This window comes from Melospiza melodia, chromosome 3 (genome assembly GCF_035770615.1).
Source record: "Melospiza melodia melodia isolate bMelMel2 chromosome 3, bMelMel2.pri, whole genome shotgun sequence".
Classification (NCBI taxonomy): domain Eukaryota; kingdom Metazoa; phylum Chordata; class Aves; order Passeriformes; family Passerellidae; genus Melospiza; species Melospiza melodia.
In genome coordinates, this window is record NC_086196.1 from 21,846,472 (window position 1) to 21,870,575 (window position 24,104).

Genomic DNA, 24,104 nt, shown 5'->3' on the forward strand with positions numbered 1-24,104 from the left:
ATTATTATCTAACACGGGATACAAAAAGGAACGAAATTCACTTTCATTTGCTGTGAAGAAAGATAACAGTAAATGGGTAAACTTCGTATTTCTTAATTAATAACTCTAAGTGAAAACAACAGTTAGGTTGTGACACAAGGTGACAAAAGTCAGATAACAAAGTTGAAACTGAACTTTCAGCCTTGGCTTTGAACTTTCTCATCTGCTTTTCAATCTGCTGCTTTAACAGCACGGAAATATTTAAGTGTCCAAAAGGCAACTCATCTTTCACAGCAGGTGGAAAAAACAGTTGTCTCAAATAACTAGAGTGTCATCTCTGAGAAAACACCTATAAGATGATTTAAAGCACCTTTCTAGTCAGCTGCATATGTTGACTTCCAGTTAGAAAATTACTATTGGAGACATTTATTTTCCTGCCTTTTTGTGTTTATAGATGGTATGGGGGTGAAAAGATAAGAGGCAAAAGCACAGGTACGTTTATCACTTAAAAACATGCCAATGTCCCCCAAACTCCAAGTGACAGCCAGCATTTGGAAGTCATAAAACTGTGAAAGAGAGGAAGAACTTAAGTAGTGGACATGGCACCTGACAACTCAAGTGCAGAGAACTGTGTTTCCTGTCCAAGCCCCTCGTGTGAAGCATTCAGTGCATCACTCGGAAATCTGGGTCTCCCATCAGGCAGCCACCCCCAGCTCCCGAAGCCAGGGCATCCTCACACCTCCTTCCTTGGCCACTCCTGCCGAGCTACTCTGCTGTTACACAAAACCTTGAATTACTCATTCAGCCAGATGGCAAAAAAGTGAAAAAGGTATGCAGGAGACTGTGGGAGAGAAAGGTGGGACACCTGGACTCCAGATCCCGCTCCACTAAGTTAGCTACCAGGAGGGAAACAACATTACAAACTCAGGCATTCCTGACCTGGATGTCCTATATCCCTCTGGTTGGAGAAATGTTCTGAAATTTCAGACAGAGGAGTGCATTTGCACCCTTTCAAATTCTCAAGAGAGCCAAACCTGGGCTTCTTGCATCCTCAGTGAATGCTTAGCCAGTGGCTAAAGAACATAAACCAATGTTAACAGCACATCTCCAGTCTGACAATCCACTTACATAATTTCCTAGTTAAACTGACCAACAAATTTTACCTGTGTTTTGAAATTGTTTGAAAGACAAAAAGCAAATTTTATTTAATAGAGTCTTAGAAAAAATGTTTACAAAATTTAAAAGAATGCTATTAATTCCAGGCAATGCCAGCCTTATGACAACTGAACAGGTACTCTGGTAAAAAAAATGTTTACTGCATTCAGTTAACAACAATATTTTGCAAAAAGGTCATCCTACCACCTGCCCTTTGTACAAGTCATTTTATTACTGACAAAACCACTTACCCTAACAAGGCGGCACTTCTGCAAGCAGACACCAAGCAAATATGAAGCAAATATGAAACCTGTGCAACATGAAACAAATGCAAGCTCTGATTCATTATACAACCTGAAGGGCATCAAGCTAATTTAAAGGTCTAAACAGAACATAGAAAACATCAAACAGAAGTTTTATTGAGTTATTTCCATGCTAAGTGTCTAGACAATTCAGACTAAGTTTAAATTCTACAATGTTAATTCAAAAATGAACACCAGCAGCCAATTCCAAAAACAATGCTCACAAGAAAGCCCACCTCTGCACAACTGCAACTGGATTAGAAACAAATAAACAACCGCTGTTTCCTTACAAAAACATATTACATTTCTAATAGTCAAAGACAAAAATAAGACATTTAAAACTGATGGGGTGAAAGAAGGGCAAGCCAAGAAAAGAGTTTACAATGGAGTTAGCATGCAGGCCTTCCTTTTGGCTTACTGAAGTGAACAAGCTTTAGGTATTGGAAACAAGAGTCAAAAAAGGCAAGATAGGAGGTGATCAAAAGCTTTGGCAACAGCTGCTGTAGCATGGCTTTAGGAAAATGTGATGGTAGGATACATGATGCAAAAACAGACAGTAAGACTCAGAACTAAATAACATACATTGACCAAAACCCTCAAAAGATGAGGTATGAACAAAGGATTCATTTGTAGATTGGATGACCTTGCTATCAGCACAGCAGAAATCAAAAGGAACATGATGATGGAGAAAATCACATATTTTGCTATGGAAATGACATATGATGGCAGCATGTATCAGCCAGATTGCTTGTAGGCAACACCCAGGGTGCCCATCCATCCAGGATTACCCATATTTGCTCTATAGCCACTCAATAACATGTATCCTCCAACTACATCTCATGCATCTATTCCATAAGAAATTTCACATCATGGTCAAATATTTAAATACCTGCACTAAAACCAGCTAAAAAGATATGAAGGGAAATAAAAGGTCTTACAGGTAAGTGCAAGAAATAAGCTACTAACAATTAATTTTATGAACATATTTTTCCTATATTTAATTAGTTGTTTCTCAGCCCTGCAAGACTGAAGCATGTCTATAATTTTATTTGCAATGACTATGGGAGACAGCTGGAACCATTGTTAAGAGAAACTCCCATTCCTGTGCACTGTCAGCTATTCTGAGACTGCCAGCTTGACTTATTACTTCCAGTTTTTCTCTGAATTCTCTCTGAAGAGTTTGTCTGTAATTGTATTCAATGTAGCTGAAAGGTAAGGTGCACTAACCTTGACATTAAATCTCTAGTACTAATGACACCTGAAATACATGGAACCTTTTTATGTGAGAGGAAAAGGAAGGTAACCTTTTTTATGCCATGAAGAATGAACACTTGATAAATGAGCAGTCCTGTTAAAAGAATAGATTGCTCATATGTCTAACTGCACAAGAAAAAGGCATTAAAAATAAAATGTGAATCACTAGAATACAGCGTACCAGACAGAGTTGGGGTTTATTTTATAACTATATATATTTTTTTTATCATGCTTATATAACAATTACTGTGAATTCTGAGATACCCATAAGTATCCAAGATACAGAGGGGATAAAAAAATCCAAACATACTGGTTGCACAACGGCAGATAGCTCCTACTATGAAATAAACCTGCTGTATTCTGAAGAGCTGCAACTACATTTCTGTTAATCAGCAATTAAAAGTATGGTTATCACAAGTGCTCTCCTCTCCCCTCCTGAACCTTCAATGTTCCGAGTTGGATAGGGACATCAATACCATACATTCAAATTTTTTTTTATGGGAATACTTTTGCTTTTCACAAAGCAGAAGTATGCAGCAGATGGGTATTGCCTGCCATGTACAGGGAAAGAGACTAATAGCTAAAGGGAGACAGCAGACTTCTCAGAGACCTTGCTCCTTACACCAGGTGTGTTGACAGAATTGCCAGCAGGGAAAGGATAATAAACCTTTTGGAGCAAGGCAATGACTGCTGCTTCTGGGACCATATCAGCATAGAAACAAGCATTTGGTGCTGTTGAGGTCTGCAAAGTTTTGTCATTATTATTCATATATACTTTATGCAAATGGCATACGGTGTGATATTGATAAAAATGTGTCCTTTGATTAAAAAAAATGACTTATTTTATACCATTGGCGCAATTTCCATCTATTTTTACCTCATCTATTAAAATATAAGGTATCTGAAAATTTCACACTTTCATTTTTTAGTTCTTTCATCCCAGAATGATTCAATCTACACACTTTAAGAAGGGATAAAATGACATCAACCAATTCAAGCAACATTAACCCCAAGCAAGTGATGATGGAGACGCAGCTCTATGCTAACAAGCCACCTTCAAGAGCAAACTTTATTTCTGCAGAATTCCTACCAGAGTGCACAAAACAGGATCCTTTCCTGACTGCAGCTAATACTGGAACTCTGCTAAAATTTAATTTGCCTACTGGAACAGATATGAATGTAGCTGGACTTTTGGTACTGTTTTTGTTGTACCAAAAGCCAGAATGAAATTTCAGCTATAAGACACTGAAGCAAGCTTTCCATGCAGCAGTGTCTAGGTGAAAGATAGCAAGTACAAGAAAGGAATCAGAAATGCTATTTAGTATAAAACAGAATTTGTTTATGTTTCTTCCCTTTCTGGCAATAATAGATGCATAATTTATTTGGCTGCATCTTCTCTTTCCACAAAAATGTACATAAATTTGGCCAAGTCTATAGAAAAATTAAAAATTGTGACTTTAAATACTTAAATGGACTTCAGGAACCGGGCAATCAAGCTCACGAAATTTCATATATACCAATCATGCTGGCACTGCTGATGGTAAGTTTTGAATTGCTGCAAACCCTATTAAAAAAACCCATTGTCTTTCTGATTTCCCTTTTGACTGCATAAGCACCTTCTCAAATGAAACACAGTGAGAATACCATATTGAATTCATATTCTTGAAATCTTTATCCCTTGTTCTCCAGCTCCTTATTCCACTTCTCAAGTCATCGATCACTCTTATCTATGTACTCATACACGTTTATACTGAAATATATAAAAAATAACCAAGTTTTGGTGTACAGCACCCTGTCTGCACCACCAGCATATTATTCTGCCTTTCTTTTTTATTATTGTTTGCTCTAGAAGGATCTCAGAGTGGTCAAATTGCACATGAAAATCTACTAAAGGTTAAAGGCCAGATACCAATGAAGCCACAAGAAATATTCATTCACTTAATGTGATTAGGGTCCAGAACATGCCGTTATTTCAAGTGGAAGAGAAAGAACATTGCATAATCTTTATACAGTCTCATATTTTCATAAACATATATCCGTGGAGTTCTCAATTCCACCTCAGCAGATGTTGTAATATCTTCAGTTACCTTATATCAGAGTACTGACCAAATCATACTAAGAAAATAAATTAATTGATGCAGTATGCCTTGTAATACTTAACTTCATATTGCTACAATTTCCCAAGAATTGGAGAGATTTGTATTGAAACTGGATAACTGCATTGTAAAATTTGTCAAGGGAGATGTTAACAGGACAGAAAAATGATTGGTGGTATTTCAGCAGGTAGAAAAACAAGGAAAATATTCTGGGATTGTAGGACAGATAAATTATATAGATACAGTTATTTAAGAATTTGAATGAAGCAATTGGTCACACTGATATCATAGTTCTGATGGATAAGCAGTCCCTGAAGCTGCTGTGTGCTTCCATCACAGCACTGGATTGTACTTAGGTGATGGTTGGAGATTTCTCTTCACTAATACTATTATATTTTTTGTAAAGGAAATGGGCAAGTTCTGAAGTAGAGAATTGTTTCAAGGGGAAGGTTTCACAGCAAACACAGTTCTGGTGAAGTGCTCTGGTGTGTGGCCATGCCATGTCCCAGGAAGGCTGTGCCAGGCCTTGTTACCCACATGTGGCCTTTCTTTGCAAAGCTCCCACTGGGGTGAAAGCAGGGCTTTGCTCCTGGCCCACTGCAGAATCCCACCAGTGCTGCTCTGGTTTTGCTTGCTATGCTGCACATTGTGGCAGTCCAGTTCTCACAAGCAGTGGGAGGAAGAAGCTCCAAGAAAAGGGAGGGCTGGACAGACAGACAGACAGGGGCACCATTACAATTCTTCCAAGGTAAACCAACCCTACCATGCTTTCTCTGAAGATTACTGAAAATTACTTACTTTTTAAAATGGAAACCAAACACACTTAGTGATGTACATACTGAGTTTACCTTGCTCAGCTATCTAGTGCTATAAAGACTTATTTTGAACAAGATTTGAGTTATATCTCTGAACAGACTTTGATCAGCTCTAATGCAGAGCCTTTTTATTTATCCTACAATGTAAGGAGAAGACCTTTTCTTGTTCAACATATAATTGCTGTATTTGCACATGCTAAGTATGCTGAAAACAATAAAAGTTAATGAAGAAAAGTACTGGTTGTAATGAATTAGTAATATTGTTAGATTTGTATTTGGAGTTGGTTTTTATTGTTGCGGATGGAAGATGATCAATAGGAATATGTAATCAAGTTGTATGTGCTTTTCATCTCCTGAGATTCATCTTGTAAATGAGATGATGAATCCCACAGGATTTATCCTGGAGAGAAAAAGCTAAATAGAATAATTTAGAATAACTGCTTAGATTTCCTCTCACTAAAAGCTATGGAAAAGCTACCAAGAACTGGGAGACAAAATTACATATTTCTTTAAGACTATAAAAGACATCACTGCTCATATTTTGACATACTTTTCCCATTATCTTTCAAACAATTTTGTCAAGAGCATTGTACTTCTTAATGTACTTAGATATTGAATATTTTAGGACCATGCATTTTTTCTACCAGTTAATTAGCTAAGCTTCCAAAGTACTTTTTAGTTGGGATACTGTACCTTTGCTGAAAGCCAGCCTTCCAGAAGATAGAAATAAGAACAGTTAAGTCCCAAAGGAAATCATTTTTATGATAAAGAGTCCTAATGTGCCCCAGTAAAGGTGAGGATTGATTGTTATGGCCTATTGTTACCATAATTAGAAGTCAAACACCAATTAGCAGTTCCATTAATAAGATTAATCTCAGCAATATCTGCAGCTGAGACCCAGGGCTTGTGTGCAATAAGCCAGTGTGAATTTAAAGTGCAACAGCTACACTGTACTAAAACTCTCAGGCTGAATACTTACATCACACAAAAGATAACACCTCTGCTTTCTTTGAGTTTTGAGCTTCTACATACACTATTGGTCTTACTACATTTTTCTAATTTAATACTTTTAATTTTGTTTAAACATGTTCTACCATGATTTAGCAGTCATTGATGGGGATAGGTGCAATGGAGCATGAGGTCTCCCAAACTTTGGTTCACAGCCACTCCCTCTGCATTGAACCAGGGCAAGGTAAATTTAATTTAGTTTCCATTACTAGTAAACCCAGAAAAGTAGTAATGGAAAAAAAAAAAAAAAAACAAAAAAAAAAAAAACTTCTTACAAATATCAAAGTACTCTTCACATGATAAAAATCCATTGTACAGTTAGGAATCCTTTTTTTACTTGAAAATATGAAGGTAAGAAACAGTCAAATCCAATCTCTGAAGTTAACACCCTATGCAGTTCAGAGTACAGAAACTGAAAGAAGGGTAAGATCTGAAATGAGGTGAAGAGTCACACACTTGTGCTCATTGTATTCTTGTAGGCACTGAAATCATAACTTGTATGGTCTTTCTTTGGTTTTATTTCACTTGTGTTTTACCTTTTACAGTAACTCTCAAAGAGATTTTGTACACAGATATACCTACACCATGCAAGGTAAAAAAGAAGGCTTTTGTAAAATATAATAGCAAACAGGTCAAAGCAACCTTTAAGTGTCATTTACACTCTAAGAATACAATAAACCTCACCTCCTTCACCAAAATTCACTCATGTTTCCCATGGCTAACTAGCCAGGAGGCTTTGTAATGTATTTGCTTTTTCCTTTTTTCTTTTAAATGGGGACTATCTAATTTCTTTCCATAGATAAATACATCTAGATTAATGTAGAGCTGGAAAGCATTTAAACAACTATTTAAAATTACAAACATCTTTAAACTTGTCTACAGCAGGAAGAAGCTGCTGACAAAAAATCACAGGTGAGCTGAGCAAGTGAAGATACAACTTACACAGTGAAAGACCTGCTTTTCCAGAGAGCACTGACCTGTTCCTAAAGCAGAAGGCAGCCCTTTGGTACTGGAGCCATCTACTCTGACTGGAGATGCGAGTCACCCGAGCATTAGCATCTCTCAGCTGCTTGGCTGCATTCACAAGAACAGGACAGAAGCTACTTGCCAATAACTGCAGCACTCAGGGAATGCAGAGCCAAAGGTGCATATCCTCATGCAGTATTTATTCTGGCTTTCACTCAATGTGGAACACCTTTTACATCTTCCCAATTTCCAGAGAAGGTGTCCTCACACCTCATATGCTTTTATGCTAAATACATAAAGCCAAGTATTGCCATTTCAGATTCTTCTCACCCATAAAATCCCAGTCCTACAGCAGTCCAGGTCAAAGGCATAAGTCAACCAACCAATGTTCATCTGTGCATATTTTTGCAGACTGCAAGTCTCAAAAGCATACTATGATCAGCATATTACCTCTGAGCTTTTGACTACACTAGTCCATATCTATCTTTGAAGGACCATCATTCACATAAGCTTGGATTCCCTGGAGGCAGCCTGAGTGCTCCTCATGCATACAGCAATTAAAGACTGCTCTAACAAGCACAGCACCACCGCTGCTACGACTGCCATGGCATGGGTTTTGGAGAAGAATGGATAGAGCTGCAGATGGTGAGCTGTCACCTGTGAGAAATAGAAGAGATTCCCAGTGTCCCCATTAATATACAGCAATTTGTCCCTAATACACAGTGGCATATCCCTAAGTCAGACAAGACCTTTATGCTTGTGTTCCTAAAGTAGGCCATTTCTCACAGTCACCATTTCTAATTCTGAAAATCTTGGGATGCAAAGTTCTTTGGATACTCCAGCTGACAAATGACCATAAAGACACCTAACAGGCTAAATGATGCCAACCTCAGTGTCGCCTCTTGTGAGCCCCACAGTCATGAATGCACACCAGTGACACTATTAGACACAGAGCTGAGGCTACAAGCTGGAGGTAGAATGCTCACTCATCTGTTTAAAACACATCTTGATTACCACCTTGTGAAGAAGACTCTCTTTTTGAAAGACCTGACCTTCATGAAGAAAGCTAGATGAGTCTGACCTCATTGCTGACTCTGCTTTTGGAAGGAGGTGGGTCTAAGACCTCCTGATATCCCTTCCAACTTGAATTATATTGTGAACCTAGATGTACTGTCGGCATCATCTGGTTAACCCTAAAGGAGGTTAATGGAAGGTCAAACGTTCTTTGAAAATGGCATAAAGCTCTTTGGAATACAGGAAAGGAAATAAAGTTAAGGGAAAAGCTTTGTTTTCCTATCTAGCAAGAATCTGGGAGAAACCTAGATAGAACTGCAGAGTGACAGATCGCTATGTCCTCTGTCCTTACAGTCCTTAGAAAGACACCTACCCCCTCTGACTTCTTTGTAATCAAAGAAACATTCAGAGAAAAAGAAACCTAAGGGTGAATGAATCCTCTGGTTAAGATCTGGATTCAAGTTTTACATGTTCCTTGGAGCAGGTTAGAAGAAGATTACTGTGATATGGCCACAATGACAAAGAGCATGTGAAATGACTCTGTGACCCCTCTGTGTGTGCGTGTCACAACAACTTAGTATTGGAACATGGCAAGAAAAAAGACTCATCACCATAACAAGGATTTCACATCTGCTGCCAGCTTACTCTTAAATTGGGCTTTCATTGGAATCAGCATCAATGCTGTTCCAAAATAATTACTAAAACACTATGGAAAAGGTATCTAGGTTCATGATTCCTGTCACTACGGTATTGCCACCACTCTTCCAAGTAGCAGGAAGGATTCTGATTCTGAGACAAGTTTATCCAGTGAGTACCTTCTTGTAGTAAAGCATGTTCAGCTTGCAAAGTGATGAAAGGTCACCTGTATCATCCTGAGGAAGAAGGTGCAAGGACAGAGTCCAGTATTGATAGTACAGAACTGAAATTCAATTTCAATTTCAATATGGAATATTGATTAGAAGGTCTTTGCTTGTCAATGGCCATAGGATCCACCAGTGTAGATGCCCAGGCAGACTTGACTGAAAAAAGGATTGCTTTAAACCTCTGACAAGCATCCAAGGAAATCTGCAGAGCTGACTCAATGGATGTCAATACTAGAGGGTATTTTTAAAATTGGCACTAATAGGGAAAAAAAAAAAAAAAGGAAAAAAGGCAAAACAGAGAGAAGAAAATAACTTGCTGTGCTAGAGCCAAGGATGCTGAGGGCTGAAGAGATGGCCCAAGTTTGCTCTTTGGTGTCACTTGCATTCTAAGCTGCAATACAGAGGCTGTGTCAGGCATTCATTACTCAATATAAAGGCAAGGAGATCCCTCAGTCCCCAGGCAGTAATGTCTGGCAGTGCCAGACATGAACAGAAAAAGATACCCCTTTGGGTACTTTGAGAGAGGACCCAAGCCAGTCTTGGTATCTTCAACTGTGAGAATGTAGCTCCACCATGAAGCATAAAGTTGTCAGTGTTCAGAAACCACATGATCCTGGAGTTTCAATTGCAAACCTCACTACCAGCAGCAAAGTAAATTAACAGCAAGCTGCATACTTCACTATCCAAGTGAGCTTTGCTCTGAGAGAAGGCAATGCAGTGTCAGACTCAAGTATAATCACTAGTTAGGAAATGGATCTCAAAGCCCTTATGAAGCTCTAGCCTCCTGTGTCACATCGGAGGCACTCTCTGATACCATTAGTATGATAAATTATTGTTAATTCAATTCTGCCTGAACCCAATGTGAGTTCTGCCTTCTCTTTAGCACAGGAGTAAGGACTTTCAAGGGAATATGGGATGCATGCTTTGCTTGAGCACAGGCAATGACATCAACTCTTACATGATACTGTTTGCATACTCTGTACTGAGCACTACAATTGATCCTTATATTTGCAATGCTTCTGTAGCCAAGGAAATATTTTCTTTAATGCTAAGAGACCAGCAGAAAGTTTTAATTTAGGAAATCTGTCCAGCAGCTGAAATTGAGCTGTTTATCATGCTGCTACTTCTCTTCATCCTCTTTTGGGATCACTGGTGCTGAGCTGGAAGCAAAGCCAGGTTCTTTTCCTCGCCAATAGGAATAAAGTCAGGCTGCTGCCAACACGATAGGGAGGTGGCTGTACAGCATAAAGCATGCCAGGCAGGCTTTTATAACACTTCCTCCCTTGTCTTCAGCATGGCTCATAAGGCAACCAGCAGTTACTATGATACCCTGCACACAATGACCCCCACGGCTCCAGATTAATGCAGGCAGATCACGACTCTGGCAAATTATGAAGTGCTAAAGCTGAAGGCAATGCTGGCCAGAGGCAGCACCACTTAACTACACTAGTCCTGCTCCTGTAACCACCTAAATTGCCATCCTCATTATTCTGGAAAAGATTGTTCTCTGGTAGCAGGCATTGGTTTTGTCCCATTGTGTACCAGTGAAAAACAGATGCCAGCTAGGAAGCTAGATTATCTATTTTTATACATTTAGGTCAATTGTCCTTTGAATTGACATATCTAGAGAACAAGAAAATAGGACATTTTTTTTTTCTATTCCAAATTCAGCTCTCAGTATCTTTCTGTTTTAATTTTAATTTTTGTATTGCCTTATTGTGATTTAAGAATATGAAATAGAGAAGAGGTTATACAGAATGTGCCAAATTCCAGGATGAAAACGTCCACCATGGTTTTTTGTGTTTTTTCAAAGTAAATGGTTATCACATCTACATCTACACAGCTACATTTTCCTGGTCACAGATTATACATTTAGTGTAGTACCAGTTACAGAGGACTGATGTAACCTGGCTATCTACTGCAGGACTGAATATTTAAATACAGCACAAGAACTGGTTCCAACACAAACACTGGGAAAAGAAAGACTGGGCTGGTGCAGTTGCTGACAAGTACTGGAACAACTTAGCTCATGCTCAGATTTCAGAAATACAATTAATTAATCACTACTAAGTATCCTAAAATCAAGTCAGCCATATCCCAGCTAACAGTCCACAATATAATGTTCACAGCATGTAAGTATCAGGCAGTGAAGATGCTCATTACAGTGCCAGAAATAATATTTCCAGCAAAACATTATATATAAAGATGAAGTAATTATATGGCATGGCAACAAAAAGAGCTGTATAGATTACAGCTGAGCTGAAAATCTGTAAGAATCTGTTTCCAAAAAATACTATCCAAAGCTGGAGACATATAAGCAATAAAGGATTAAGCATATTTCTTCACTTCATATCACTGAGGGATATATTTTGCCTTTGATATGTATGTCAAATATACACAAACCACATATAATTACATTGCAACCAAGACAGCAGACAAAAATGCACTAATGGAAAACAACATTCTTTTGTTCATCTTCAGGAGAGGGCAGTTTGTAAAATACTGCTTGTAATACAAGTTAAAAATATCACAAAAAACCTTTAAGGTCACAACTTTACAAGCTGCCTATTCTCTTAGCTATATACAATGGAGAAATGGAAATCAGAAATTAGACTCACATTTAAATAAGTACAGTTGGAAAAGTACCTTAAATAAAGAAAGAATTCCAAAGCCAAAACCCACAGTGACAAGAACTGACCATTATGACACAAAATGAAAAAATGCAGTGGCATATTTGCTTGTATTTACACCATGTTGCAGGACTTAAAGTGTCGTTGAAAATCCATTCAAATTAACAACTCCACAGTCATCACTTTTGCAGACAGTAATGAACCTTAAGTGAACCTGTGTGGGCATATTCAAAACTGCTTTGTTTTTGACGTACCTTTGTAACTCTGAACTAGATATTATAATGGCTATTGACTTGCTCAAACTTAGATTATTAGGCTAGATTTTCAGCTGGTTGAACTGGCATCATTCCAATGATGTCCATTTACACCAAATGGCTCATTATTAATTCAAGGTCTTATTTGCTCCTTAATGAATACTTCCACTAGTCACCTTCCCAACGGCAGCTTTAAATGCTCAAACTTTACCTCCATGGTCAGAATCACCATACTCAAGAACTTAGTTATCATAAGAATAATGCTTTTTCTCTCCTTTTATGAGGCATACTTAAGGTAAAACTTTTTTAATCATTTACAAGACAAACAAAAATACCTCCTGTGCCATAATTAACTAACTAGAATTATGCTTTCATACAGCATCATTTGCATATAAATATAAAAATTTTACAACCCTAAGGGGACATTACAGATGAAACAAAATAAGAATGGAATTAAACAGCCAAAAGGACAACACAGCTTTCCATAACAAGTCTGCTTTACAGCCTCAGCTTTCCATAACAAGTCTGCTTTACAGCCTCGTCCTTTATCTTACTTATTTATGCCTGTACTAATCCATATATGTTTTCCTTCTCTGCTATTTTAAGATACTACACAGATTTTAAATTTTTTTTCTGTTTGGTCTTTCCAATTCTATGACACTACTTCTGCATTTTGAAACAAAACAGGATGGAAACCTGCCACTAAGCTGGTGCATCTTCCTTTAGTGTATTACAGAGGTCAGAAACACAATTAACAAAAAACCCAACAGTCTTGTTTCCTCAACCAAGCAACATACAATTTTTTAAAAGGTTTTTAAAAAATTCAAAGTTTACAATTATTCAACAGATCTCATGACTTGCTTCAATAGAATCGTTCATGATCAAATATACAAAGGAGAGCAACCGCTCATTTTCATTACTGATGTTACTAGATTAAGAAATTTAGTTTAAAAGCTTACAAAATATTTAGGAACTCAATGAAGCTGAAATATCTCAGTGAGAGCCTAAGGAACTATATTGGCAGGCTCAGTAAACCTGCTGTGACATGTGGGAGGTAAAAACTTTATTCTACACTGCTGCTGCATGGGAAAACACCCTTCAAACAGGCTATACAAAAACTTCTGTGCTCAGTGAGACCAACTGGTGTCCCGCAAGGCTGGCATCTCACTTGGAAATTTCTAGCAAACATGTGTACTCAAATAACATGGGAGGAAATCAAAATGAAAATACTCTATTTAAAAATGTTTTCTAGCATTGGGGTTTTTTTATTCTGAGTACCTGTTAATGTAAACTTTCAACTAACTATCTTGACCCAAATGTTTTCAATTTGGTTGTGCCCAAAAACCCACAATTAGATACAATAAGAGTTACACAAAGAGTAGGAAATGGTTTTCACTGTGGAAAGCTTACAATAAACCTGAGGAACAAAGATTTGTGATTAGATATGTATTGATTTTCCTTGACAGGTGAACAGGCCACTTAGCATGCTTTGATACCACCAAGAAATTGCCCATCAAATATACCCTAGCATACATACCTGGAATAAATTCCACTGACCATGTCATGCTGGAAAGAGAGCTCTGCTGTGCTGGGTCCAGCAGCTTTGGAAATCAGCAGTACGACCAAACCTCGCATCTGTAAATTGTTTCGGCTATCATAGACAAAACCCCTAAAACAGAAAAAAAAAAACAAGACATATTTTCACAATCCATGTTCACTGGTTGTACCAAAGTGGAAAAAAAGACTTAGACCTCAGGCTGCCATCCATTCATCATGTCTTTAATATTCATGTTAGCAGGGAAATAAGTTGCAATTATCAATCATGATCTTCTGTCATCTTTTACCTGACACAATGAAATCCTACTGCTGAAGAGAAAAACAAGTATTTAGGATTGAATTAAATCTTGATTATTTTCAAGGAGAAGCATGTCTCTTGCATTTCATGTCATGCACAAGTCAGGTGTAACCCAGTGAAGCTGGCAGCTCAGGATACCCCATGCTCACAGCAACCCTGAAAGCAGTAGAAGAGAGATTCCATCTAACTTCCCAAAGCAGAATTTTTTTTTTAGCTCAGCCCATCAGTACTTCCCAGCCACTCAAACCCATGCAAGATTGCACAGCTCAGATCTCTGCTCAAGGGAACACACACTGTGGCATGCACCTTTATTTTGTTTACTGGCCACAGGTAGTGAAGGATTTTAAGGAGGAGGGGGACAGCTGCTTGCCTTCAGCATTCTGTGAATCTGTAACCTGCATATTTCTATTCTCACCAAACACACAAATATAGAATGTGTTTTTTTAGCATGCTCCAATATACAGTAGACAGAATGCAGCCAAGGCAGTTATACACTTAAAACTCTATAGATTTCCAAAATCAGTCATAATGAACATTAAGCTACCCAGGAAAAAGACAGAAAAAATATATAATGAATAATACATAGTGTGTATGCATCCTGGACACAGAATTCATAATTGTTTGTGGTGATGTAAGTACTTCTTTGGCTTGAACTCCAGTTGACCACATTACTCACAACCACAAAAGTTCTACAGATGATGCAACTGAATTAAAATATATTTCCTCAACACTATGTAAAACTCCATCATTTTTAAAGAAAAGTGGTTTTTGGAAAAAAACTGGGTTTTTTCCACATATGTATGTGGTAAAATCAGAGTGTATTACTAAAGGCAGAGATATAGTGAGAAATGAATAATGCTTTAATAAAATAGCAAATTATAGTGATACTCTGAACAATCACAACACTTTGCTTTTTCATGCCCAGCGCTCTACAGCTTGTCAAGCAACAGGGTGTTACAAAACTAGACATATAAAGTGTTCATCACAGGAACATGGAGCACTGGCCTCTAAATAAGCCACTGCCTAGACAGTCACTAGAAGTGAAGCACTTTCACCTGATTCGAACAAGGCAAGAAACAGAAGAAAATTACCTGTGTTGAAATACTCAGTGTGTAGCAATAGCAAAAGCAGCGTTATGGGCTGTTCAGGGGGTTTCCAACACCACTAGCAATGAATACCTTACCTTCTTGGAAAACTGTTAATGAAAAGTGCAGCTGTGGGTGGGGGGAAGATCAGAACATAAAAATCAAGTAATAAGGGGCAGTATGTCTATCATTGCTACACCTAATCATACAGCCTCGACGTTACATATGGTTTGGATGTAATTTTAGACAGGATTTTCTTTGAATTACCAACCAGTAGTCAAAGTTTAACTCCATTTTCAAAACATGTTGTGTTACTGACATGTATCATATCCACACTAAAGCAAACCGCATTAGACTTGAAACAAATAAAGCCTCCGGTGATCATCCTTTAGACACCAGAAACTACTGCAACTACTTGACATGGCTTCAGGGGTCACATTCACATTCTGAATTAAGCTCCCCAGAGATACCCTGCACAAGTAACAGCAACACAAAAGTCTTCCAGATGGTGCAATTAGTCGTGATGGGTATGTGGCAGGAGACAGGTGCCTCCAGGGAAAAAAGTGAACTAAAAGCAACCCAAGTGAAATTGCGCACACAGAAAAAGATACATCAAGCTGACAGTCTTTTGGAAAACCTCTGCTGAACAACACAAGCGCAGGTATAGGGTAGCCAAAAAAACCCCACAATCATTAGCACAATTTTGCTTCCTCTTAAGTTTACAGGCTGGGTATCTGCAAATGACACACTTCATCCTTGGGGCACTGCATACCAGAAAAAGGTGGGAAAGTCAAACACCTCTAGGATTCCGTTTTGGAATTCAGAATTCGGGGGAGGGAAAGACAGTTACTCTAGATATTATCCGTGTGACAGAGTAACCCAGTTGAAAACCGGCAGATTCACAGTGTTAAATACAGCACAGCGTTCCCCACAGAAATTTCCACGCTAGAGCAGAGGGGAGAGGCGCCCGGGTGCGGCGCATGCGCGGTGTGGCACGGCACCCGCGCCAGGGCCTCACACCGCCCACTCGCCCAGCGCCACCGGCTAATGGCGAACGCCTGCGGGTCACACCGCCCACCGGCAGCGCCCGTCTGCCGCGCACAGTGCACCCGGCAAACCTTCACTCGGCGCTTTGTGTATGCTCCGCAGGTGCGGCTGTTTCCGTAGAACTGTCACACTCTTATTAAAACAAAAATCTGCTATTCATCGCAAGCGTCATTTGTGTTTAAATATTTAAATACCACAAAGATTTTTAAATTATTTGCATGAGACAAAACCACGTTCCTAGCACTTTTTTCATTATATTAAACTGTGAATTTAAACAACAGAGAGGAAACATGGAAACTGTAACAGTTACTGTTATAAATTATCAAATCGAGAGCCAAACTTATAAGAAAATTTAGCAATGATTTATTAAATTGTCAGCGAAACAGAATTTCGATCGGCAAAAACCACTACAGCCGAGGGCAGCGCCGAGCCCGGGATGGACGCTGGGTGAGCACACGGACCTGACCCCCGAATGTCAGTCTCCCCCTGTTCACAAATGCTGCTTTGCACAGCCAGCTCTTATACAGTTTATTCCGCCTGAGGCAGAGATGACCAAATGTTCTTTTGTGTCCCTTCACATGCAGAACCGCGGCTACACATGTGCAGAGTTGGACAAAAGTCCAATCCAGGAGTCTAGATGTTGTCCGAGAACTGCGAAGAAGTCGGCATTCACATGTAACAGGGCGGCGCCGGTGATCACCGTGGTAGACGCAATCTCCTAGGTGAGAATCACTCTTGAGCGGTCCTGGTATCCCAGGGAAGTCGGTGATCATCACCCAGGAAGGTTTCATTCTTACGTTAAAGAACCTGATATTATCTTAACGACATCCTGGAACTGGATGAATAATACACTGCTCCCGGCTGGGGTGGTCAAAAGACATAGTTTGGATCTTACAGTATTTTAGACATTAATAGCATGAATTATCTCTACCATATACTACAGTTACCATAAGGAAGAGCTAAACACAGGGATAATTTCATGGTACCAAAAGGCAGCAAAAAACCCCCTGCACAGGCAAGTGTAAAGACAACTGACTCTGCAAGTGGGTGTAGCAGAAGAGACCATACTCATGGGTAGTAGTGCTAATTCAAATTTAATTATGAAGAACGCAGAACAAATTTCCCAACAAAACTGATGTGATAAGGTATTTTGAGAAACAAAAAGGGGGGTTTAAATGTTCAGCTTATTATAGATGGATACTGAGATGACTGACTCTTGCATTAAAAAGATAACTATTGTGTGAATATTAAGAAAAGCTTTAATGATGTACAGTGATGTCATTGTAGTTTAGATGTCCTCTGTTCAACCCATGGTTCCCTTTCCCCCCCTGTATTGTGACCATCAGATACCTGTCTAGGATAAGTAAAAAGAAGGCGTGCATGTGTCCCTTACCTGGGGCACTTTGGGAATGGAAAAGCTTGGTGCTTTGGGGGTGCGGCATGGCAACACCTGATCTCCAATTAAGTTACAAGAAAGCAGTCTCCACCAATAAATGGCAAAGAAGAGCTGACTGACATACTTTGGGAGGGGCCAGGGCTGGCTGATGCACACCCCCCCCCCCCCCCCCCCCCAGGGGTATAAAAGATGGAATATCCATCTTGAAGATGAACCAGCCACATGGTATGCATGAGGGGCAGGTCCTGGTGCTGCAGCTTTTTCCTTATGTAGTCTTTTGTTGTATTTTTTATTAAGGTTTAATAGACCTTTTTAAATTTTCTTAGTGAGCAGTTGTTTCTCACAAGCTAAACGTTGTTAGTATTTCCCAAAAGTTCTGCTCATGACCCAAGCAAGCAGGAGCTGTGGGGCTGGCAGCCCTTTCATCAGTTACTCCACAGGAGCCCCTCCACTCCCATCCAGGCGTGTTCCATGGCCACAGGACTGCTGGTAAAGGCTGAAGTGGACAGATCACAGTTCTCCTCACCTCCTCTGGTGATTTTTACCCTTCCTTTCCATGCATTCTGTTGAAGGTGTCCCATTGACAAGATCAGTCGTTTTGTTTCAGGCCATACACAAGCCCCGTGTGGTTAACAACGGGAAGGAAAACAGAGAGAAATTCCATTCCCCTACCTTCCCTGTTCAGCTGTCAAACAAAAGGAGGGGGAAAAAATGATCTGTCCACACAGCTCTAATGAAAAGCAGCTGGGAAAGTCTATAACACAACCAAAATCAATTACACTGATGAGGAAGATTTATAAGCACAGGATAGTGTCATTGAAAGCCCAGGCTAGTTTTAGGCTGAATTACAAACTATTCTGAAAAAGAAACCCCTCAATTCAAACTGACAATCCCAGATGTGACAATATAAACAGAGTTTTCAGCCTGTAACATCTCAGGAAAGCACCTTCCATTTTCCTCAATATAGAAGGGTTATCAGGATGCACTCACAGGCGCAGGTACCTTTTAAAAATAATATAACCCATTTTGTTGAAATTAATTATAACAGACAATTCTATAGCTATCACTAGAAGTAAGACATGGAGCTACTTGGAAAGATTCTTGGCTTCCTTATTAGAAATGCAAGAAATACCAGCCTCAGGGCTTTTATCCAATTTGCTATATTAATGGCTTGTCAGAAGTAAATAAGAGAAAACTCTCTGACATACTCATTTTTAAATGGATGTTAAACCACTATATTATTTATGTGCATATCTGAATTATAGGATTCACCATCTGACCACATGATCACACTCAAATATGAATATATTTAAACACTGAGAGCATTCAAAGTTATACATTTGGTATTGCTAACAGCAATCTATAGCAACTTGTTTTCACCTGCTACTCAACTTTCAAGTACTTATTTAATATCCTTCTGCATATCTCTCCAGAAGAGAGATAAGCAGAAGGATATTTAATAAGTACTTGAAATAAGCACATTAAAAACCCTGACCCATTCCAACTTCCATAGCCAGATCTGTAGATTAGAATCAGCCTTGTCATGACATGTGCTTTGAGCATGATTCAGAAGGGGAAAGGAGACACACTTACTTCACATGAAGAGAACAGCATTAAAAAATGGGATTCAGATTAAATACACAGCTGACAGGAAATTATAGAAGGGAGGATGCTCTGCTACCCACATGCCATCTCAACTCAAAAAGCCCACTAGAGGCTGCAGGTGAGAATGTGAGCTTTAGAAACTTATTCTTGGGTTTGGACAACTAAACATCTCTTTGCATATGGAAAATGAGTATTGAGGTTTGGGAAACTTCCTTACCTGAAAAACAGGCTTCTGAAAAATGGGATGGGGCTCGTCACCATTTTGTAACTGCCTGGTAATTAAAGAGTTTAATCCAGCAAGGGCAGACCTGTCCAATGAGTCACGCCAGGCTTGGAGGAATTGATGTTCCTGTCCCACATTGCAGGAATATGCTCTTAGACCAGGTTACAAGGGAGTCTTTAACAGCTCCCCTGCTCCACCTGAGTCTGAGAAATAAGGGGTCTCACCCCATCAGCTTTGTGAAACCAATCACAAAGAAACACAAGATTTCACAGACAAAACACCAAACAAAACTCTGGTATGAAGAAGACAGGGACCTGTCTCTGCACTAGCTTTTCATCCAAAAGCAAAAAATTTAAAAAGGTAATTTAGAAGTGTGGCTTTTGCTTATGACACAAGGAAACCTTTTACTAACTTCAACCATTATGTGGTGTGATGATTGCAGAGTTAAAAGCAAGCCAAAACAGTAACTTAGTCATGTGAAAACAAGAATGGCTGTGGTCCTGTGAGGAAGTACTTGCCTGAAATTTACGGGCTCATAGCTACACATCTACAGGCAGAGTCACTGAAAAATTAATACAGAAAACGTTGTATCTGTGCTTTCACTTGACTACTCTTAGACTTAAAGAGTACTTGGGAATTAATTGAAACCAAGGTCTTCAGTAAAAAAACAGGCCTCAAAATGCTCAGTTCCACAACAGCTGCAGCATTTTTTGGGATGCAAAGAAACTGTATAAATTTGGGTACCTTTTCTTCAATTTATGAAGTCTCAGACACCTACTCTGTTGGAGAGAGTGACTAAAGATCATTGAAAATACAGCATGTACAAAATTCAGGTGTTCAGGAGTCCCAAAAATCCAGAAATAAAAGCGTGTCTCTAAAATATTACATATATTTTTCACAAACTGAACAGAAACATAACAAAGGTGGTCTTTGTTGCTTTATCTTGGAAGAAGGTTTCGATAATGTAGCTTCTAGAACAGAAAGCTCCTTGGGAAAAACTCCTAGAGTCCTTTACAACTCAAGTGACTCCAACTGCTCAGTTTTCATGGGGTATTGCTTACAAGGATAAATATTGCTTAAAAAATGGAGAAAATTCCATCCAAAGTTTCATCACGCTATTGTTTATTAAATGTGATCTTCACAGGGACTGGGAGTGTGGAGAACTACAGTCCCAGGTAGAAGGCAGGAGGCACATGGAATTTGGTGTCAATTGCATCATTCCCAGAAGTAATTTACCACAAGACAAAGTCTTGCACATAGCTTTTTCAAGAATCTCAAGGAAAAGCCACAGTACCCCTCAAGATTGGAAGAGAGACTGATCTCTTTCTGGAACTGCTACATGCACTCACTTCTTCAGGTTTTAGTAACTATCCCAAATATTGCACTACTTTAGAGAAGAAAATTGCAACACCTTCTGCAATACAACAATGATCAAAAAAGATGGAGCCTTCCAGAAACTATAAAAGTCAGAAGGTTCAATAAAATTGTGGAGATTCAAATGGGCAAGATCCCACAAAACCCAAATCTTATTCTTAAGTTTATGAAACTACAGGCTGTGGATCAAGCACAAAAAAAATACAGATACTTGGCCATGGTAACTTGGAGTTAATTGTAACTGAGCACTTGTAGCTCCTAGAAATCAATACAGGCTTCGAATTCTTGAAATAAAAAACCACAAAGTTTTCCCTGGAGTCTGTAGAACCCTATTTAGACACTTGTATTAGTCTACCATTGAGTGCTGCTAGGTTTATTTGATTTCCCAAAAAGGCAGAGGTTATTTGAATCATTCCCCCATGAAGATCAGCTACATAGATGCATACTATTTACAGGGGTTTTGATGCACTTACTTCCTTTTGGGTAGGATTTTCCTTAGGATCAATGGGACGAGTTACTTTAAAAAACAAAACCAATAAACAAACAAACAAACAAAACCAATCCACTAAAAAACCCAAACCAAACAAAAAAGCCCAAAAAACCAACACCCAAAAAACCCCAACAACAACAAAAAAGCCCATACTTAAACAACTCCCATTGTTCTGCAAAACTTATCTGGTTAGATATAGGCAAAGAGGAAAAAGATTTGCTTGGTGAGAAGAAAAGAACCAAATGCACAGAACAGTTTGACATTGAGCATGAAAAGGCTGTTTTGAGGCTGCATGGTCATCTAAGATCTGAAAAATACCTACTATGGATGCTGCAAAACTGCACTGTAAAAATAAAAGGCAGCTATAATCACACATTTGTCTCAAAGACATTGATTATTCAGTAAAATAATTATTAACTACTATTATTAGTTTAAGTAATTCTACTCTCCACCATGAGATCCTATGAGTGGTAGAGGCAGGGCAAAAAGGACCACTTTAAGAATAACAGTAAAGGCACCACACAGGAAACAAACCACCGAAATGTATTTTTAAACTAACTGCCAGTCTCCACTGTTTTCCCTGGTCAGGAACTTGATTTGAAATGTGATGGGTATAGCAGGCAAGCTAACATCAAAAAATGCAGTCAGTATCTGAGTGCAATTACTTTGACCAGGAGTAGCTTGCAGGTCTGGCACCCTTATTTTTCTAACCACAAATACTTAGACAGAAGCCTAAATTTTCTGTGTCTGATTTCTTCATCAATATTTGCTTTATTTAAACTTTGTGGGAGGTCTAACACCCCACTGCCAACCAGTATCAACAGGTGGACTCAAGCACAAGACTACTTTTCTGGGAACAGGCTCTCTCAGATGCAGGAATAATCTGCTAAGTGAAAGGAATAAAATATTTTGGAAGAGTTCAGTGAATGACAGAAAGATGATTGGCTTCAGAAGGCTAATGAATTCAGACACCTCTGGAGGTTCAGTGTCACTTCAGCAATATTCGGCAATTGTAGAGCCTGTCATAAAAATGTTATTTTGCATTAAATAAACTTTACTAGGAAAATGTAACAATGAAAAAGGTCAACTCGGGGCCATTATCTCAGACTGAAAATGCTCCCAGCTTGTTTTACAAATGGATGAAATAGAAAAAGGCAAAAATGTTAGGCTATGTATTGCCATGACAGAATGATATAAAAAGTTCCTTTAACCTTCCTTACTGAATAAGATTTCTAGATACAACTTCACTGATTTTCAGTATTATTCAGATGAATTAATTACTAATATTTATTCCCTAAAAACACTGAAGGCTCTTGACTAGTAATGAGAAAGAGGTTCCAAATTTTGTCCTCAAGCCAAACACATGCCAAGAGTGCCATAAACAAAAAGCTTTCTTCTGGGTAGAAATAAAAATTAGGTGGTTGAAACCCAACCAACAGCATTACTCCAAATGCAGCACCCCCACAGTGTCACTACTTAGTAGAGTTAGATGTTTATATACAGCAGAAGCCTTTTGTAAGCCAGTGGGGGGAAAAACACCTTAAAATATAGTGGATGATTAGCACAAAGTGCAAGGCAGCAATATGAACATACAGTCTCAAATGAGAAAAAAAAATAAACACTCCCAGACTCCATGACAAGTGTATATACTTCTAAATACTATACCTAAGGGTTTTTCAATAGTTCAAAGTAATCAAAGCAAACTTAAAAAAAAAACAACAAAACAATTTCAAGCCAAGAGTGGAGACCACAGACACACTTAGACTGTAACTCTTAACAGTATTATCTTCATTTACTGTTTTTCTCTAGACTTCTGATTCTAGACATTCTTTTTTTTTTTTCAGTGAGACCCAAGTGACCAAGCTCTGATAACTGAGATGAATCTGGGATTTTACTTAAGGTTAAGGAGTATTTTCAATGTGACCTCCACCCAAATTCTGCATTTGCCACTCCACTGTGTCAATATCCCAATTGGGCTTGTTGATCTGAACTAAAACCCAACAAGTATCTGTCACCTTTTTGGGGGTGATTGCTAAGCATCAAATAAGCTCATCAAATAAGTTACCAGCAGCATGCTTTAAATTTCTCAGGTCTTGAAAGAAGATACAGAGCAAAAATACTAGAAGTATTTTACAGCAAAACAATTGTTAGGAAATATAAATCACTAGAAAACTTTAGATATTTTCAATTCTCTTTTTCCTCAGAAAATGCAAGACTTCAGAAGGCCTGAGATTTTAAGCAAACACTTGTGGTTTTGGAAATGCTGGTTTCCATGGCAACCAGTAAGGTCTTCTTTATATAGCATTATAAACAGATGGTAAAGACCAGTCATGTTTGCTTCTTTGCCAACATATCAATAGAACTGCTGTACTACTCTATCTCTTGTATTAGAGTTATTAAGTAACTTGGGTATTTGAGCAACAAAATCTACAAATCAGACTTGCTTAACTACTATGGGTTTTTTCCATAAACACATGAAGACTCTCAACAGTAAAGTCACTGTAGTCTGTATAGGCAGATTTCTTTGGCAAAGCTTTTTATAAATGTTTTCTCAGCACTCACCACGTAGGGTACATTACTACCACAAATATGAATCTGACAGGGATTAAAATAATGAATTCAAACAAGAAATAGAAATCTGACTGTTTACATCCACTGGTACTAAAGTGTACTTCAGAACTGTATTGCATTTG

At 38.6% G+C, this 24,104-nt stretch overlaps 1 protein-coding gene across 1 annotated transcript in view; it reads right to left on the reverse strand.

Annotated features, from left to right (window-relative positions):
- Positions 1–24,104, reverse strand: part of PDSS2 (decaprenyl diphosphate synthase subunit 2) — a 109,610-nt gene that overhangs the window by 50,002 nt on the left and 35,504 nt on the right. The window contains exon 2 of the mRNA XM_063150964.1: positions 13,874–14,005. Within this exon, the coding sequence (XP_063007034.1) occupies positions 13,874–14,005 (132 nt within the window). The remainder of the gene's footprint in view (positions 1–13,873; positions 14,006–24,104) is intronic.